The sequence below is a fragment of the Choloepus didactylus genome, chromosome 2 (genome assembly GCF_015220235.1).
Source record: "Choloepus didactylus isolate mChoDid1 chromosome 2, mChoDid1.pri, whole genome shotgun sequence".
NCBI lineage: Eukaryota > Metazoa > Chordata > Mammalia > Pilosa > Megalonychidae > Choloepus > Choloepus didactylus.
This window is the reverse complement of record NC_051308.1, coordinates 180,864,089-180,885,683: the sequence shown is the minus strand read 5'-3', so window position 1 is coordinate 180,885,683 and position 21,595 is coordinate 180,864,089. Positions and strand designations below refer to the sequence as shown.

The window sequence follows — 21,595 nt, the reverse complement described above, 5'->3', positions numbered from 1 at the left end:
GACTAAAGGTTTTTCTCTTCCCTTTATTTTCTGTATTATTTTAGAACAGTTTTAGTTTCATAGAAAAATTAAGCATATGGTACAGAAGGTTCCCACATGCCTCCCTCTCCCCCCACAGTTTTCCCTATTATTAACATCTGATGTTAGTGTGATACATTTATTACAATTAATCACTATTGATACATTATCAGTAAGTAAAGTCCGCAGTTTATATTAACGTTCACTTTTTGTGTTATACGATTCTATGGGTTTTGACAAATGTATCATGTCATGTTTCCACCATTACAAGTAGCATGAGGAATGGTTTTACCGTCCTAAAAAATACCCTATTCTCTACCTATTCATCCCTCCTCCTTGTCTTTTTGTGGCTTCATCGCTCATTGCTTTTTATTGCTGAATGTTACTGCATTCTATGGATGCACCCCAGTTTGTTTATCCATTCACCTATTGAAGAACATCTTGGTTGCTTTCAGCTTTTGGCAATTACAAATAAAGCTATTGTAAACATTCATGTGCAAGTTTTTGTGTGGAAATAAATTTTCAACTCATTCTGGTAAATGCTTAGGAACATAAGTGCTGGGATCCTATGGTAAGATTATGTTTAGCTTTATAAGAGACTGCCAGACTCTTCCAAAATGGCCATACCGTTTTGCATTCCCATTGGCAATGAACAAGTTGCTGTTTTTCCATATCCTTGTTAGCATTTGGTATTTGCCAGTTTTTAAAAATTTTAGCCATTCTAATAGGTGTGAAGTGCTATGTCATTGTTGTTTTAATTCCTATTCTTTTTGTTGTAAAATTGTTTCACTTTGTAAAAAATGACAAAGACATTATTTTCTAAGTATTATGCAGATCCTTATAGTGTCAGTATATATAAAATATCCACCTACTTGGTATTTTTTTCTGTAAGAAATTACTTTCTGAAGTGCACAACAGTACATATATAAAAGCCATATTTTAGCATTTCAATGAAATCCATGTCTATATTCAGTGCCAAGGCTTAAGGTAAATGTTTACAGTATATATTTTAAATGTATTTATATGAAGTACTTCATATATCCATCAACATTTGCATGTGAAAAGCATGTTTAGAGATAATTTTGCCCAGATATAATCAGATATCTTTTCTATAATTTTAATGGCATACAGACATCCTCTTTTGTCTTAAATACCCTAATTATAAGAAGGCAACCTATTCCCTGTCTTAATAACTTTTATTACTAGAAAGTTCTTTATATTAAGCAGAAATCCCTGTAACTTTTAGCTACTTTTCTAGTCCTGACTCTGAAGAAACACAGAATAAATCTATTCCACTTTACATAAGAAATAACTTTAAATATTTGAAGACAGTCAACATGAAACTTGATCATCTTTGTTTTTGCCCTGTCTTCTAGTCCCGGAACAGCGGTTTCCAATTGTTTCTTGGTTTTTTTGTTTGTTTGTTTTGACTGTGCAGTTGTATCAGTAGAATATTTTTCATCTGATACATGTATATGTCATTTATCAATCTTAAACATGTACCATTGTCAACTCAAATATTGTGGAATGGTAAAGCTTAATGTTTTCATTGTTAAGATAAAAAATATAAATAACAGTTCTAAAATTTTGTTCCTACACCTCACCTTTTATACCTCTTATCCACTTCGGAAACTACAGTTTTATATTTGATTTTCTATAACATCATAAGACATGCTCTGTATATCCTTCCATAAGTTGTTCTCTTGTGGATACACTCTAGACTTTTTTGTGTTGTCCTAACACATGATGTACACAGATACAAATATATCTGTAAATGGGCTCTGATCAGTCCAGAATGCAGTGGTGTTTTCTTCTTATGATCATTATATTTCTATTAATGTAATCCAAGCTTGTATTAGTATTTAGAGGACTGTAACACACTCTTGGCTCTTGTTCCGATTTGCTAATGCTGCCATTATGCAAAATACCAGAAATGGATTGGCTTTTATAAAGGGGGTTTATCTGGTTACAAAGTTACAGTCCTAAGGCCATGAAAGTATCCAAACTGAGGCATCAACAAGATGATACCTTCATTGAAGAATGAAGCTGATGGCATCTGAAACATCTCTGTCAGCTGGGAAGGCATGTGGCTGGCGTTTGCTGTTCCTTTGCTCCCGGGTTGCATTTCAACTCCTCTCTCAGCTCCTGTGAGTTCTTGGTTCTTTCTCCCAGGATGTTTCTCTCTAAGTGCCTGGGGATCCTGTCTTAGCATGGCCCAGGAAAAACTCTGGGCTTTATCTCTTAGCTTAACATCTCCAAACATCCTTCTGTCTGCATCTCCAAGCATCTCCAAGTGTCAGCATCCAAGCGTCTCGCCAAAAGTCTCTCTTAGCTGCTCTGAGCTCCTTCTGTCTGTGAGCTCTTTAGGACTCCAGTGATTTAAGACCCAACCTGAATGGGAGGGGTCCATATCTCCATAGAAATAATTTAATCAAAGGTCTTACCCACAGCTGATTGAGTCACATCTCCATGGAAGCAGTCAAAAAATTAATGTCTTTTTTGGGAGGGGACATAATAGATCCAAACCAGCAAAGGTCTTTTGGAAAATATTTTCCACATCCTTGGGCTCTGAGTTGGCTTTAATACCCTCTCCCCAGTACTATTTTTGTCTCTTCTTTTAAGACTAAATATTCTCTACTCTGCTTCTCTACTCAGAGTGATATATGGCCATATGGAAGTAAGCTTCAGCATGTTTAGTGCTGTTTCCCCAATTTTAAGAAAAATGTTTTAATATTACATCAGACATAGCTTCTTTGTGTGAGGTAGTAAGGGAAGAGGATTAAATTCCTACCTCACTTTAGCATGTGCAAGGCTTCCTAGAGAATGCATGGCAAGTTCTTGGTGTTCAGTGAAGACACTGTATACTATGTCCTTTATTATGTCTTAATTGAACTCATCACACAGGAGTTGAACAGAGGAGAGAATTGAACTTCTCTGAGCAAATTAAATTACCCTCATCATCCTTTATACCCTTGCCCTAATTCCTTTCTCATTGTATTATTTTTCAAAAACTAACATTTACTTGTCTGTCATCTGTCTTCCCCACAAGAATGGAGCTCCATAATGGAAGGGATTTCTCTTTCTTGTTCATTGCAAGCACCTAGAACAGAACTGTTATTTGCATTTATAGGTGCTCAATAAGTATTTGTGTGCCAATTAAATTGTTTCCTTTTCATCTCTGCCCCAGAACTTACACCTACCTTGCTACTCAAATATGATCTAGATTATATATTAATAACTACTTTCCTTATCTGGCTTCTCTCTAATCTGTTCTGCACACTGCTGTCAGATTGATTTTTCCCCAAAACCCAATTTGGTTATGTTACTCTGACCATACTGATCTTTTTTCTTCAATCCAGACTTTTTAAGTACCTTCAAAACTAACAAAACCTTCAAAAATACAATGTAATGTAAATATTTTAGATTTTGTGCACACTCCTCTCCAAATATATATTAATTAGTATATGTTCACTTATGGTCTAAACTGTGTTTTTAAAAACATCTTTTCTGAGGTATAATTGTATAGTAAACTGCACTTATTTAAATTCTTGAACTCGATAATTGTACTTAAAGGGATTACCTGAGTAAATATCCTTGTTCTTAGGAGAAGTACATGGAAGTATCATGTATTCAAGGAGTCTGAAATATCCACCCTACTCTCAAATGTTTATAAAATAGATATAGAGATAGAAAGATATGTTGCTAGAGAGAGTGAATGATACAGCACATGTGGCAAAATGTTAAAATTGGTGGATCTGGTTATCCGGTGAAGGAGGGGTATGTAGTAGTTCTATATATGGGTTTTATATTATTTTTGCAATTGTCCAGTAAGTTTGAAATTATTTCAGAATAAAAGTTTAAGCAAAAATTCTGCACAGATTTAAAATGTACAATTTTATAAGTTTTGACTTGCATATACAAACGTGAAATTATCAACACAAGCTAAATGGTGAATGTATCCATCATCCCCTCATGTTTCGCTTGTCCCTTTGTAATCCATCTTCCATCCTTTCCCCAGCAAACAACTGATCTTTCTGACACTATAGAGTAGTTTGAATTTTCTAGAAATAAATGTAAGTGGGATCACACCATTTGTACTACTGGGCTTCTTTCACTCAGCTATTATTTGAGATTTATCCATGTATTCCATGCTATGATTTGTTTATCCGTTGGGTTATTTCCAGGTTTGGGTATTACGGGTAAAATTGTGAAGAATATTTGTATACTAGTCTTTGTGTAGACTTGCACTTTTATTTCTCTTGGGTAAATGCATAGGAGTAGATGGGTCATAAGGTAGATGTGTGTTTAAGTTTTAAGAAATTGCCCAATTGTTTTCAAAGTAGTTGAACCATTTTTACATTCCCATCAGCAGAGACAAGTGCTATGGTTTGCTTAATATACTCACCAACACTTGGAATGTCAGTCTTTTTGATTCTAGCCATTCTGTTGGATGTAGTAATATCTCATTGTAGTTTTAATGTGCATGACTCTTTAAATGATTTTGAGCATCTGTGTATCTTTGATGATATTTATGTTTATTTTGCACATTTTAAAATTGTGTTGTTTGTCTTCTTAAGTTGTAAGAATTTTCTATATATTCTAGATGCAAGTCTTTTGTTGGGCATACGTTTTGCAAATATATTCTTCCAGTCTGTTGGAAGTTGTAGGTTGTCCTTTTATTTTCTTAATGTGTCTTTTGAAGAAAAACATTTTTACTTTTTTACAAAGCCCAATATTTTTTTCTTTTATAATTTGTGCTTATGTCATATTTAACAAATCTTTGCCAAATTCAAGATCACTATGATTTTCTCCTATGTTTTCTTTCAGAAGTTTAAAAATTTTAACTCTTAAATTTAGGACTGTGATCCAATTGGAGTTAATTTATTTTATGGGATGAAGGGTCCAGTTCTTTTTTTTTTTTTTTTGCACATGGCTATCCAATTTGTTTCACCATCATTGTTACAAAGACCATCATTTTTTAAACAATATCATTTGTTAAAAGTTCTGAAATCAGATAATGTAAGTCCTCAAACTGTGTTTTTCTTTTTCAAAGTTTTTGTTGGCTTTTTGAAGTTTATAAAATAGATAAATTTTGGAATCAGCCTGTTAATTTCTATGAAAAATGCCTGATAGGATTTTGGTAGGGATTGTGTATGCTAATTTGGGCAGAATTGGGAACCAGGTTGAGTTTTCTGATCCATAGACATGGCATATCTCTCCATTTAGGTCATCTTTTAATTTCTGCAATATTTTGTAGATTTCAGTGTACAGATCTTACACATCTATTCTCATACTTATCCATAGCATTTCATATTTCTTGATGTAATTTAAGTGTTTTTTTTTTTTTCAATTTCCTATTACTAATTGCTAGAATACAGGCATGGAATTAATTTTGTATATTTATCTTACAACCTTGCTAAACTCACGTACTCTAGTAGCTTTTATAGATTTCTTAGGATTTTCTATATAGATGATCTTATCTGCAAATAAACACACTCTTACTTCTTCCTTTCCAATATGCATGTGTTCCATTTCTTTTTCTTGCCTTATTGCAATAGATAGAAATTCCAGTAACATTATGCACACAAATGATGGGAGTGGACATTCTCACCTTGTTCCAAATCTTAGGGAGAAAGCATTCATGCTTTCATTGTTAAGTGTTATGTTTGCTGTAATTTTTTTTATAGATTTCCTTTATCAAATTGGGAAAGTTCCCTTCTAATCCTACATTGCTGAGAAATCATGATGAATGCTAGAATTTGCCAAATGTTTTTCTCCATTTATTGAGATGATCATATGTTTTTCTTTCTTGTCTGTTAACAGAATGAATTACATTGAAAGATTTTTTTAATGTTAAACCAACCTCTCATTCCTAGGGTAAACTTCACTTGGCCACAGTGTATGATATATTATAATCCTTTTAATATATTGTTGGATTTGATCTGTTAAATTTTAATTTAGAATTTGTGTATCTATGCTCATGAGGGATATTGTTTCATAGTTTTCTTGTAACATCTTTCATGGTTTTAGTGTCAGGATAATGCTGATCTCAGAACGATTTCGGAAATATTTCAGGAAGAACTGGTATACAGTTGATATTGTTTCTTCCTTATTTATTTGGTATAATTAACTAATGAAGTCATCTGTGTCTTGAATTGTCTTGATGAGAAGATTTCTAACTACAAATTCATTCTTAAAAAATATATGAGAGGAGAGTTGACATCATCAACATGGCAATGTAAACAGCTACTGAAAACTCTCCAGAGATTTAACAGAAAAAGAGGACAATTCTGAACTGTTGAAACTCTGAAGGAGGATATAGACAGGAAAAGGATCCCGTAGGTGCCGGATTGAAGAAAGAGAAGAAATATCAGGTAGGAATCCTCCGTCCCTCTCCCCTCCCCCTCACTGGGGCCCAGGGCAGGAAGGGCACAGAATCAGCAGACAGGAACCCTCCTACCAGGGACACAGATTTTAAAATCTCTCACAGCAGTGAGACATGCCACTACCATTTGAAGACCCAGCAGGCAGGGGAGGACACATCAAGGCCCAGGTCAGTGAGGGACAAAGAGACTGAGAAAATGTGTACAGAGTCTGCGTTTCCGGCCCTGGGTCAGAAAACCCTTCCCCACCCTTGAGGGAAGCAGCAGCCGGTGGCCATTTCCTTGCCTTGGGGATGGCTGAAATACTGGGTCAGCTGCGGGAGTACTCTGCCACAGGTGTAACACCACATTGAGCCAGATTTTGGTCGGCAAAGTGAGGTCATAGGAATCCCGTAGTTTCAGCTCACCTGTGTAGATACAGCCTGTGCTCAGAAGCAAAGCAGCTTCTTAGAATGATTAAGTTACTGAACAGTGCCATCTGCTGGACCGTCTGAAATGTGCAAGGGAATACTGACAACTGGTCAGTGAGAGAAACACAGAAATACAGGGATCAAAGAAAACCCAAGGCAAAAGAGAGAAAACAACCTCCAGAATAAACTAATTAAGAAAATCAGATGCCTAGACAGGAAAAAAAAAAAAAATCACGAGCCACATCAGCAAAAACAAAGATATGGCCCAAAGGCACAAACTGATACCTCAACTGAGATTCAAGAATTGACACAACTAATTAAAGATGTTCAAACAAATCTTCTAAATGAAATCAAAGAGTTGAAAGTAAATGTGACAAAAGAGATGAAGGATCTCTTTTGAAGACACTGGGGGGCGATAAGGAAGACACTGGGGGACCATATGGAAGAATTCAAAAGCTTGAAAAATCAAATGGCAGAACTTATGGGAATGAAAGGCACAATGGAAGAGATGAAAAAGACAATTGAGACATACAACATCAGACTTGGAGAGGCAGAAGAAAGGATTACCAAACTAGAGGACTGGGCATCTGAAACCCTACACGCAAAAGAACAGACAGGGAAAAGAATGGAAAAATAGGAGCAGGGGCTCAGGGAACTGAATGATAACATGAAGCACATGGATACACATGTTATAGGTGTCCCAGAAGGAGAATAGAAGGGAAAAGGGCAGAAAGAATAATAGAGGAAATAATCACTGAAAATTTCCCAGCTCTTAGAAAGACATAAAATTACAGGTCTAAGAATTGCAGCATACCCCAAACAGAATTAATCCAAATAGACCTACTCCAAGACACTTATTAATCAGATTGTCAAATTCCAAAGATGAAGAATTCTGAAAGCAGCAAGAGAAAAGCAATCCATCACATACAAGGGAAGCTCAATAAGACTAAGTGTGAATTTCTCAGCAAGAAGGCAGCAGTATATGGTATATTCAAGATAATGAAAGAGAAAAGCTGCCAACCAAGAATTCTATATCCAGAAAAACTGTCTTCAAAAATGAGGGAGAGTTTAAAATATTTACAGATAAACTGACACCAAGAGAGTTCATGACTAGGAGACCTCCTCTACAAGAAATACTAAAGGGAGTTCTCCAGACAAATAGAAAAAGACAGGAGAGGGAGGTTTGTAGAAGAGTGTAGAAACGAAGGTACCAGGAATAGAAAGAGGGTAAAGATTGGGCATTTGATACTGAAAGAGTACAGAGTGTTCAACAGGATTGATTGTATAGATCCAGAAATGGGTAGCACAATACTGGGTGATGGTAGTACAATACTGTAATTACACTCAACAAAGATGACTGAGTATGATTGAAAGAGGAAGGTTAGGGGCATGTAGGATACCAGAAGGAAAGATAGAAGATAAAGACTGGGATGGTAAAAGTCAGTGAAGCCTAGAGTGGTCAATGATTGTGATTAAATGTACAAATATAAGAATGTTTTTACATAAGGAAGAACAAATGAATGTCAACTTCGCAAGGTGATAAAAATGGGATGGTATTGGGAAAAAAATACAATCAGTGCAAACTAGAGTCTATAGTTAACAGTAACATTGTAGTATGCATCCATTAATTGTAACAAAGGCAATATACCAAAGCTAAATGTCTATAAGAGGGGGATATAAGGGAGGGGAATGGGATTCTTGGCAACAGTGTTGTTGGCTGACCTTCTTATCATGTTTTATATTATTTTAATTTTATTTCTTCCTTTTTTTTTTTAGTTGGCAAATTTTTTCTTTCGTTTTCTTTTTTTGCCTCTTCTTCTTTCTCTGTGGAAGAAATAGAAATGTCCTCATATGGATATTGGTGGTGAATGCATAACTATGTAATTATACAGGGAACCATTGATTGTTTCCTTAGGATGGAATGTATGGTGTGTGAATAAAACTGTCTAAAAAATGAATAGAGGGATACAAGTGCTGGAGAAACTATAGAGAAAGTGATGTACCTAATTACCATTGGTGGGGAAATAGAATGATGCAGCCCATCCTGGTTCCACAGGAAGCTAAGCATGGGTTTTCCATAAGGTCCTGCAACCCTGTTATTGGGTATATACTTGGAAGAATTGAAAAGAGGGGCATGAATGGACATTTGTACAGTGGGGTTTATGGTGGAAGTATTCATGATTTGCAGTGGATGGAGGTGGCCTAAGGGTACATCAACTGATGAATAGAATGGCAAATTGTGGTGTATACAAACAATGGAATATTGAACTGCTACAAGAAGGAGTGAAGTTGTGAGGTATGCAACTAGGTTAATGGACATTGTGGACAGTATGTTGAGTGAAATAACCCAGAAATGAAAAGAAAAACATTATAATGCCTCACTAATATGGACTAACTATAATGTGCAAACTCTGAGAATTGAATCCGAGAGCATAGGTTATCAGGAGAAGGCTTATAGTAAAGGTTCTTAGATTGTAAGTTCTTATAGCAGGTACATCTATTCCTGAGTTGTAATGGCTATTTCTAAATTCTGAGATGCTGAGCTCTTTGTGTATAACCTGGTCAGTCCCTGGAACTTTGGGTATCTGTATGACATCTAAGACTCAGAGCCAGAGTCCAGTAGCTATGAATGTCAGCATTGCCCCATACAGCAAATGTTAAGGAGTCTGAAAAAGACATCAGACTGAATTAGAGGTATGAATGAAATCGACTTGGTTAGGACTTAGTTAAATCAGATTAAAGGGTAAAGGACAATATTGACAATGTTTTAAAACCTCAGCTTCTGTGTGAGACCAAAGGAACAGATGTTTATTAGGTGCAAAATCTGTATTTTTTGTAACACACTATTCATTTTAACTTGTATGATTAGTTTATTTATACACCATAATTACATGGGACTTTGAATAGGGAGTGAAATCTGGTTGGTTTGTACAGGTTAGAGTGAAGCCCCGATACATTCCCAGAGTAATTTGGGCAGAGAATAAAAATACATTTTCAAAGTTCCCTTGAGGGACTGGGGGAAAATGTGGAAATATTAAACTTCCCCACCTGGTAATTACTGGTATTCTCACAAGCATTGGGGACTACCAATTTAGAAGGTTGAGCTCTCAATCTTGGGGTTTGCCCTAAAGAAACTTGTTACAGAACAGGAGAGGCTAAGCCTGCTTATAATTGTGCCTAAGAGTCATCCCCAGAGAACCTCTTTTGTTGCACAGATGTGGCCTCTCTCTCTAAGCCAACTCTGCAGGTAAACTCACTGCCCTCCTCCCTACAGGGGGTATTACTGCCAGGGCTGTAAATCTCCTTGATAATGTGGGAGAAGACTTGTGGGGCATCATGGGATTGAGAGACCTTCTTGGACCAAAAGGGGGAAGAGAAATGAAACAAAAAATTTGAATGGCTGAGAGATTTCAAATGGAGTTGAGAGGTCATTCTGGAGGTTATTCTTATGTGTTATATAGATATCCCTTTTTAGTTTTTAGTGTTTTGGAAAAGCTAGAAGGAAATACCTAAAACTGTTGAACTGCAACCCAGTAGCCTTGATTCTTGAAGACGATTGTGTAACTATATAGCTTGCATTGTGTGACTGTGTGATTGTGAAAACCCTGTGGTTCCCTCTCTCTTTATCCAGTGTATGGACAGATGAGTAGAAAAATGAGGACAAAAAGTAAATGAATAATAGAGAGGGATGGGGGGTATGAGATGTTTTGGGTGTTCTATTTTACTTTAATTTTTATTCTTGTTCTTTTTTGTGTGTGGTAATGAAAATGTTCAAAAATTGATTGTGGTGATGAATGCACAAGTATATAATGGTACTGTGAACAGTTGATTTTACACTGTGGATGATTGTATGGTATGTGAATATATCTCAGTAAAATTGAATTAAAAAAAAAAGAGATAGGATGCAAGACCATGCCCATTTCTCTTTAAGACAGTTTGCTAAATCAAATACTTTTGAATGCTCCTTCTACTTGGTTATTATGTGCTGATTACTGTTAGAGCCCCTTTCAATTTGTTATTATGTGTGACTGAATATTAATTAGTTCTCTCTGTTACTGATACAGTTTATATATCTTTATCAACTGGATAAAAAATTGGCAAACTGTTTACCAAAGTGATTTTCACCAGCAGTGTATGAGAATTTCAGTTTCTCCATACCCTCTCCAATAGTTAATATTGTCAGGCTTATTTATTGTATCAATTTTACTGAATATGTACTGCTGCCTTGTTGTGGTTTTAATTTACACTTTCCTGAGAACTAATGATTAAACATTTTTTCATGTGCTCAAAATATATATATATATATAAGATCTATTCAGGGTATCTGTTTCTCTTGAGTGAACTTTGGTAATTAGTGTCTTTCAAGGAAATTGTCCATTTCGTGTAAGTTGTAAAATTTATTGAGATAGTGCTATTAATAGCAAACTTTAATTTTTTTTAATGTCTTTAGGGTGAAGTGATGTGCCCTCTGTTATTCCTGATGTTGATGATTTGTGTGTTCTCTCTTTTTTCCTGATCAATCTGGTTATAGGTTTATCAGTATTATTGATCTTCTCAAAAAACCAGCTGATGATTTTATGTTTTCTATTCCATCAGTTTCCACTTTAATTTTTATTTCTCTTCTGTTTATTTTTGGCTTTATTTGTTCTGCTTTTTCTTGTTTCTTAAGGTAGAACTAGCTTATTCCTCTTTTCTATCGTAGGTGTTTAGTATTACAAATTTCCCTTTAAGTACTGCATCACACAAATTTTGATGTGTTATGTTTTCATTTTTAGTCAGTTCAAAATACTTTCTAATTTCCATTTTGATTTCTTCTTTGATCCTTGGGTTATTTATAGGTGTGTTATTTAGACTCTAAAATAGTTGAGATTTTCCAGATAGCTTTGATTACTGAATTCGAATTTTATCCATTTGTGGTTAGAGAACATAATTTGTGTAATTTAATTTGTTGAGACTTGTTTCATGGCGCAGAATATGGACTCTACTGGTAAATGTTACATATGTACTGGGAATGTTCCATGTGTACACATATTCCATGTGTATTCTACTTTTGTTGGATAGAGTGTTTTATTGATTTGGTTGATAGTGTTGTTCAAATCTTCTATATCCTTACTGATTTCCTGTCAAGTTATTCTATTCCTTACCGTTTCGGTTTGCTAAAGTTGCTGGAATGCAATATACCAGGCTTTTTCAATGGGTATTTATTAGGTGCAAATTTACAGTTCTAAGGCCATGAAAATGTCCAGATTAAGGCATCAGGATGTAGATACCTTCTCTGAGGAAAGGCTGATGGCACCCGGGTTCCTCTGTCACATGGGAAGGCACATGGTGACGTCTGCTGGTCCATCGTCTCCTGGGTTCTGGTTTCAAAAATGACTTTCTCCAAAATGTCTCTCTTAGCTTGTCTGAGTGCTCTCCAAAATGTCTTTGACTTTTATTCCCTCATAGAAGACTCCAGCAAGGGGTTTAGGATACACCTTGAATGGGCAAAGTCACATCCCCATGGAAACAACCTAATCAAAAGCTTCCACCCACAAGTCTGCTACCACAAGATTGGATTAAAAGAACATAGGCTTTTCTGCGATACATAACAGATCCAAACCAGCACACTTAACTGAGGGGAGGGATTGGGCACAGTGAGAGACCTAGCCAAGAGTTAAGGGTAAAGGCCGGTAGGCTGAGATGGTAAACATTTTTGTAGTGATTTGATTTCTGTTGTTAGTGGTGTTTTAAAACTGGGCAATATTGTGTTCAGTTATAAGCTGTGAAGAAAAAATATTTCAGTGTCTTAGAGTAAAATACAGCGAGTATCTGAAAAGAGGGAGAGGGAGGTGTTAAAAACCCTAGCCATAATTGTGGATTTGTCTACTTTTCCTTTCAATTCTCTCAGTTTTTGATGCTTTGATATTAATAAAGCCACTACAATTTTCTTTTCATTAATGTTAGCATAACTTTATATATATTATTAATAAAAGTATCTTTTAATTTGCCAAGTAGGTTTGTATTTTAGGTTACCTTGGAAAGTCCTTTTCTTATGTTTCTTATGTACTAGTACTCATATGGTAATACAGGCAGATCCATCAATAATCTATGACTTTAAAATAAAAATGTAGTTTTTAAAATTTGGCAACTGCTACTTATGGTTCCCATAATAATTTTTTGAGGAAGAAGATTTTCATTTCTCTTTCATAGATGATAAATCTAGTCTTCAAAATTAGAGGATTTGTCCCAGGTGGTCATTAATTTAATTAGGTATGGATGTATCTTAACCCCTATTTCAAATCCATAATTAACAAAACAAAACTGTTTCACCTAAGCTATCTCTGTTAGTCAAATAACATTTTTTTTCTAATTTTCTATACTTAACTCCCTAACATTTTACTTGCAAGGGAGCTGCTTTCTCTGTACCAATTTTCTACCCAGAGATGCCTTTTTTCCACATTGGAGTAGATAATAGAATCCTAGAAGAGTCCTCTTCTGTATATCCTCACTTTCTCATAAAATCCCCTAAACTTGTACCATAATTAAATGTTTCTGTCATTGCCACACACTCTGGGAACTTCCTCCTTTGCTAGAGAAAATATTTAAAACTGTTGAATTATGTAGCTTCTGTGGGTTAACTGATTTTAATTCTATACCTGAAACCAAGATCATATGCCACTCTTACCCTCTGAGGTGATCCCAGTATGAACTTCAAAGAGATACTTAAAACGTTGAATGCAACAAATATTTTTTCCCTAGTCTTTCATGGTTCAGTGTTTTTATTTGCCAAGTTTTTTCATTGCAGAAAGATATTATCAGGAGGTTTTCTAGACTCTACATATGCTTTTTGAAAATGTGGCTCTTTTCCAGCTAACATGTATCTTTATAGCAAACTTCTAATTAGATTATAAACACTTTTCCTAATAAAGTGTCTTTTTAATAAACAGCTTATCCTAATGATCCCATTCTTCACCATTACCTACAGTGAAAATGTGGCTCATTCTAAAGAAAGCACTTTTTACAGTTAATTTTCCAAAAATGTGATTGACTGCATCAGCAAGTAAAAAATTCTTTGAAATAGTCTTTAAAGCATGGGATGAACTTGTAGGGATATTATATATAAATTTCAAATATTTTTGATCACTTGATTAGATGCTTTTTGAAGTACCTTCTAATATGACATTCTGTCATTCTATTTAACTGTTGTACTGCTAGAGAAATTGTTATGACTCTTTCCAGTTCATAATAATTAGATGAAATGGCTTCATTTATTTTCTCTTTCATGGTGTTTCTTGGCTATGTATAATATCTATTCTGAAATATTCTCTGATATTTGAGCTCTTAGATTTAATTAAGACTATGATTACTATTTATTTCTTTTATCAACTGTATTGAATTTTGTTTCTTTTGGTTTTGTATTTTGTTTTTTATTATATAAATAATTTTTCTACATGTATTATCTTCTTAAATGGATTGTAAGCTTTTCAAGGACAGGAATTCCATCTTGTACCTATCCCTTCCCTACCTTCCCTGCCCCCACCAACATTGCCCAAACACCTAAAATTTACTGAGCAACCAACATGGGTTCAATTAGTATTATACTTAGTAAAAGACGGACTTTTTTTTTTTTTTTTTTTGTGCTTAAGAGAAATAAGCCTAGATTTGGTGTTTTTTAACATTATTCCAGAGGGTGTAGTAATTTTAGAACAAATTCCAGGGTTGATTTACAAGGAAAGGATTCTGTCACTTTTGACCAATGACAGGATCAATATATTATTGAATTTCCAATGGATTTGTTTAAGGTTTGAAGAAATATTCACTTACCCATTTTGGAGCTTGTTTAATTTTTTTTAATCCCATATATATCATAAAGTTAAATTTTTACTTTTATTTTCTCAAAGCAGTTCTTGGAACACCTCACAGCTTGCCACATCTGATGAATCCATCCATCTCCCCTGCATTTTTACATTTGAATAAAGCACATCAGGTATATAAATAGCATTGAGTACTGAAGCATCAAAAATTTGGAGTGAATATTTTGTTTTTCTTAACACTTAAATTTCTCAAGAAGTTAAATGAGTATTTTGTTTTTTAAAAATATCCTTAGTAAAAAGTTCAGCCACATTAAAAAAAAAACTTAATGAGTACATTAGATCAAATAAACTATTCAAAGTAGTATGTATGTGCATATTTATATATATATTCCTATTTCTAGGGCATTAAGAGGGGAAGAGGTATATTTTGTGTTATATTTTGTCTAGAAATAAATCAGTAGTTCAAAACAAAGCTTCTTATTATGGTCTTAACTCAAAAAAGAATTTCCAGAGTGAAAAAAATAAATGAATGAACAATGACTATTCTTAAAATTTAATCAATGTTATTAAACAAAAATGATTCATATATTTAGGTTAGTGAAGAATGTCTTCTTACCTTTGTCAGATGTGTTTCTAAAATGTGTTTGTATTTATAAATATCCATAATATTGGACATACACATTACTCATTAATTTCAGGACTGTTTAAGGCCGTATCTATATAGACTCCTAAGAACAAATCAAACCTAATACATTATAGGTTCTTAATTTAGGTTAATGAACAAGTATCTGTTCCTAAACCTAGCTTTTTTTTTTTCTAATAAATAAAGACCTATCCTTTATTCATTATTGCAATTCTAGTATGTACTAGTAGATAGTCTGCTGGGCATTGAGACTATAGCATTATACAAAGCATTCAGAGTCCCTGTTCTTGCAGAATTTCAACCAATAGGAAAAACAAGCATTAATCAGTTAATTGCAATAAGGTATAAATAGTGATATGAGAGGAGGAGTTCAGAGTATGAGAATATTCCCATTGTTTTAGGATAAAAACTGAAATGCTTAATTTTACCTGTAAGGCACTAGACAATCTGGTTCCTCATTCCTCTCAAGTTCATTGGCCATCACAATCCCCAGCTACAATGACCTGCCTTTTGGTCCTTGAACGACATTGTTCTCTCTTCCTGAGTCTTTCTCCTGCTGTTCCTTCTGCCTGGAATGCTTCCCAACCCCAATACCACCTAATTCCCCCAGAATTCACCTACTTGTTCCTCTGCAGTGTTCAGATCTCAGCTCTAGAGTTCATTCCTTGAGGAACTCTTCCTTGAACCTTCCAGTTTAAATCAAGTCCCCCCATTATTTGTTCTTTTACCTCGTATTTTTCCTTCATACACATATCATTTGTAATCATATATGTTTTTTATAATTAATTAATATCTCCCTTCCCAGGAGACTATAAAATCCATACAAGCAGGTCATATTGTTGTGTGTCTCACTGTGTAGCTCAGTGCCTGACACATAGAAAGTGCTCAGTAAATATTTGTTGAATGATTAAATGAACAACTACATGATTGAATATAATGACACTGTTACTAAAGGCAGAACGGGGAGAGGGAAGAGAAGGAAAGCTGAAAAGCAAGAAAGAAGGGATTTGGAATTAGTCTCGTGACTAATGGTCACATCTTGTACATTAAAATAATTAATTAGCATGGCCTGAAGTTGGAAATTGGGATACTAAGAAGCTGTTGCTCTTACTCAGATCAACTGCAGACCTGAACTTTAAAATGAATTGGCTTATACAATAAGCAGTTTTTAAAAATTAAGCTAACTTAATGTTTTGTCATTTTTACAGAGCTCAGTTATGGGTAATACTTCTAATTTATTCCTTCAGAATCTTTCTCATGTATCATTGACACAGCAACCATTAATGAAGTTTGAGAATACTCATACAAATAATGTAAGTATTATAGTATTTTTTCTTTTGAAAATGCATTTATTTCTTTTCTACAATGAAGTTTTTGAACATACTGTTTATGAATTTGTAGCCTTTTTATTATGTTACATCTTACTTCCATGGGAAAAAGTTGTAATTATTTTTCTTCTTTGGTAGAAACCTGGCTTACTTGGAGAACCTCCAGCTATGGTACTTCAGACTGCACTAGGGATAGGGTCTGCACTTCCACTGAAAACGGAGTTGGGGCATCATGGAGAAGCACACAAAAGTAAGTGATATGTGCTTACTGAAGAATTAGTAAACCATCAGGTTTAAGATTCAAATATAGTCAGTTTACCTATATACTTTTGTCTACAAAAAGACCAAATTTGAATTTTATTTGGGAAGTCATTTAAAATTTTGGGAAGCCTCTTGGCTTTTCTATTTTTAATATTAGAAAACTATTGAGGAGGCGGGGCAAGATGGCAGACTGGTGACCTGTAAGTTTTAGCTACTCCTCCAGGAAAGTAGGTAAAAAACCAGGAACTGCGTGGACTGGACACCACAGAGCAATCTGACGTTGGGCATACTTCATACAACACTCATGAAAACGTGGAACTGCTGAGATCAGCGAAATCTGTAAGTTTTTGCGGCCAGGGGACCCGCGCCCCTCCCTGCCAGGCTCAGTCCCGGGGGAGGAGGGGCTGTCAGCTCCGGGAAGGAGAAGGGAGAATTGCAGTGGCTGCTCTTATCGGAAACTCATTCTACTGATTCAAACTCCAACCATAGATAGACTGAGACCAGACACCAGAGACTCTGAGAGCAGACAGCCCAGCAGAGAGGAGACAGGCATAGAAAAAAAACAACACGAAAAACTCCAAAATAAAAGCGGAGGATTTTTGGAGTTCTGGTGAACGCAGAGGGGGGAAGGGCGGAGCTCAGGCCTTGAGGCGCATATGCAAATCCCGAAGCAAAGCTGATCTCTCTGCCCTGTGCACCTTTCCTTAATGGCCCTGGTTGCTTTGTCTATTAGCATTTCAATAACCCATTAGATCTCTGAGGAGGGCCCTTTTTTTTTTTTTTTTTTTTTTTTCAAAATCCTTTTTGCTTTTTCTAAAACAATTACTCTAAGAAGCTCAATACAGAAAGCTTCAAAGAATTGCAATCTGGGCACGGCAAGTCAAGAGCAGAACTAAGAGAGCTCTGAGACAAAAGGCAATAATCCAGTGGCTGAGAAAATTCACTAAACAACACAACTTCCCAAGAAAAGGGGGGTGTCCGCTCACAGCCACCATCCTGGTGGACAGGAAACACTCCTGCCCATCGCCAGCCCCATAGCCCAGAGCTGCCCCAGACAACCCAGTGTGATGGAAGTACTTCAAATAACAGGCACACACCACAAAACTGGGCGTGGACATTAGCCTTCCCTGCAACCTCAGCTGAATGTCCCAGAGCTGGGAAGGTGGAGCAGTGTGAATTAACAAAGCCCCATTCAGCCATCATTTGAGCAGACTGGGAGCCTCCCTACACAGCCCAGCAGCCCAGAACTGCCCTGGGGGGACGGCACTCACCTGTGACATAGCACAGTCATCCCTCAACAGAGGACCCGGGGTGCACGGCCTGGAAGAGGGGCCCACTTGCAAGTCTCAGGAGCCATACGCCAATACCAAAGACTTGTGGGTCAGTGGCAGAGACAAACTGTGGCAGGACTGAACTGAAGGATTAGACTATTGCAGCAGCTTTAAAACTCTAGGATCATCAGGGAGATTTGATTGTTAGGGCCACCCCCCCTCCCCGACTGCCCAGAAACACGCCCCACATACAGGGCAGGCAACACCAACTACACACGCAAGCTTGGTACACCAATTGGGCCCCACAAGACTCACTCCCCCACTCACCAAAAAGGCTAAGCAGGGGAGATCTGGCTTGTGGAGAACAGGTGGCTCGTGGACGCCACCTGCTGGTTAGTTAGAGAAAGTGTACTCCACGAAGCTGTAGATCTGATAAATTAGAGATAAGGACTTCAACTGGTCTACAAACCCTAAAAGAACCCTATCAAGTTCAGCAAATGCCACGAGGCCAAAAACAACAGAAAATTATAAAGCATATGAAAAAACCAGACGATATGGATAACCCAAGCCCAAGCACCCAAATCAAAAGACCAGAAGAGACACAGCACCTAGAGCAGCTACTCAAAGAACTAAAGATGAACAATGAGACCATAGTACGGGATATGAAGGAAATCAAGAAGACCCTAGAAGAGCATAAAGAAGACATTGCAAGACTAAATAAAAAAATGGATGATCTTATGGAAATTAAAGAAACTGTTGACCAAATTAAAAAGATTCTGGACACTCATAGTACAAGACTAGAGGAAGTTGAACAACGAATCAGTGACCTGGAAGATGACAGAATGGAAAATGAAAGCATAAAAGAAAGAATGGGGAAAAAAATTGAAAAACTCGAAATGGACCTCAGGGATATGATAGATAATATGAAACGTCCGAATATAAGACTCATTGGTGTCCCAGAAGGGGAAGAAAAGGGTAAAGGTCTAGGAAGAGTATTCAAAGAAATTGTTGGGGAAAACTTCCCAAATCTTCTAAACAACATAAATACACAAATCATAAATGCTCAGCGAACTCCAAATAGAATAAATCCAAAAAAACCCACTCCGAGACATATACTGATCACACTGTCAAACATAGAAGAGAAGGAGCAAGTTCTGAAAGCAGCAAGAGAAAAGCAATTCACCACATACAAAGGAAACAGCATAAGACTAAGTAGTGACTACTCAGCAGCCACCATGGAGGCAAGAAGGCAGTGGCACGATATATTTAAAATTCTGAGTGAGAGGAATTTCCAGCCAAGAATACTTTATCCAGCAAAGCTCTCCTTCAAATTTGAGGGAGAGCTTAAATTTTTCACAGACAAAGAAATGCTGAGAGAATTTGCTAACAAGAGACCTGCCCTACTGGAGATACTAAAGGGAGCCCTACAGACAGAGAAACAAAGACAGGACAGAGAGACTTGGAGAAAGGTTCAGTACTAAAGAGATTCGGTATGGGTACAATAAAGGATATTAATAGAGAGAGGGAAAAATATGGCAAACATAATCCAAAGGATAAGATGGCCGATTCAAGAAATGCTTTCACAGTTTTAACGTTGAATGTAAATTGATTAAACTCCCCAATTAAAAGATATAGATTCGCAGAATGGATCAAAAAAAATGAACCATCAATATGTTGCATACAAGAGACTCATCTTAGACACAGGGACACAAAGAAACTGAAAGTGAAAGGATGGAAAAAAATATTTCATGCAAGCTACAGCCAAAAGAAAGCAGGTGTAGCAATATTAATCTCAGATAAAATAGACTTCAAATGCAGGGATGTTTTGAGAGACAAAGAAGGCCACTACATACTAATAAAAGGGGCAATTCAGCAAGAAGAAATAACAATCGTAAATGTCTATGCACCCAATCAAGGTGCCACAAAATACATGAAAGAAACACTGGCAAAACTAAAGGAAGCAATTGATGTTTCCACAATAATTGTGGGAGACTTCAACACATCACTCTCTCCTATAGATAGATCAACCAGACAGAAGACCAATAAGGAAATTGAAAACCTAAACAATCTGATAAATGAATTAGATTTAACAGACATCTACAGGACATTACATCCCAAATCACCAGGATACACATACTTTTCTAGTGCTCACGGAACTTTCTCCAGAATAGATCATATGCTGGGACATAAAACAAGCCTCAATAAATTTAAAAAGATTGAAATTATTCAAAGCACATTCTCTGACCACAATGGAATACAATTAGAAGTCAATAACCATCAGAGACTTAGAAAATTCACAAATACCTGGAGGTTAAACAACACACTCCTAAACAATCAGTGGGTTAAAGAAGAAATAGCAAGAGAAATTGCTAAATATATAGAGACGAATGAAAATGAGAACACAACATACCAAAACCTATGGGATGCAGCAAAAGCAGTGCTAAGGGGGAAATTTATAGCACTAAATGCATATATTATAAAGGAAGAAAGAGCCAAAATCAAAGAACTAATGGATCAACTGAAGAAGCTAGAAAATGAACAGCAAACCAATCCTAAACCAAGTACAAGAAAAGAAATAACAAGGATTAAAGCAGAAATAAATGACATAGAGAACAAAAAAACAATAGAAAGGATAAATATCACCAAAAGTTGGTTCTTTGAGAAGATCAACAAGATTGACAAGCCCCTAGCTAGACTGACAAAATCAAAAAGAGAGAAGACCCATATAAACAAAATAATGAATGAAAAAGGTGACATAACTGCAGATCCTGAAGAAATTAAAAAAATTATAAGAGGATATTATGAACAACTGTATGGCAACAAACTGGATAATGTAGAGGAAATGGACAATTTCCTGGAAACATATGAACAACCTAGACTGACCAGAGAAGAAATAGAAGACCTCAACCAACCCATCACAAGCAAAGAGATCCAATCAGTCATCAAAAATCTTCCCACAAATAAATGCCCAGGGCCAGATGGCTTCACAGGGGAATTCTACCAAACTTTCCAGAAAGAACTGACACCAATCTTACTCAAACTCTTTCAAAACATTGAAAAAAATGGAACATTACCTAACTCATTTTATGAAGCTAACATCAATCTAATACCAAAACCAGGGATAGATGCTACAAAAAAGGAAAACTACCGGCCAATCTCCCTAATGAATATAGATGCAAAAATCCTCAACAAAATACTTGCAAATCGAATCCAAAGACACATTAAAAAAATCATACACCATGACCAAGTGGGGTTCATTCCAGGCATGCAAGGATGGTTCAACATAAGAAAAACAATCAATGTATTACAACACATTAAAAACTCGAAAGGGAAAAATCAATTGATCATCTCAATAGATGCTGAAAAAGCATTTGACAAAATCCTACATCCCTTTTTGATAAAAACACTTCAAAAGGTAGGAATTGAAGGAAACTTCCTCAACATGATAAAGAACATATATGAAAAACCCACAGCCAGCATAGTAC

The 21,595-nt window shown here is 35.9% G+C and overlaps 1 protein-coding gene across 2 annotated transcripts in view; it reads left to right on the top strand.

Annotated features, from left to right (window-relative positions):
- The window catches only part of RAVER2 (ribonucleoprotein, PTB binding 2), a 117,307-nt gene that overhangs the window by 38,695 nt on the left and 57,017 nt on the right, over positions 1 to 21,595 (top strand). The window contains exons 6-8 of one of the 2 annotated variants that reach the window (XM_037827016.1): positions 14,695 to 14,780; positions 16,498 to 16,563; positions 16,717 to 16,828. In XM_037827016.1, coding sequence (XP_037682944.1) covers positions 14,695 to 14,780; positions 16,498 to 16,563; positions 16,717 to 16,828 — 264 coding nt within the window. Of the gene's footprint in view, positions 1 to 14,694; positions 14,781 to 16,458; positions 16,564 to 16,716; positions 16,829 to 21,595 lie in introns of both variants that reach the window. The other variant, XM_037827015.1, reaches the window with a different exon arrangement.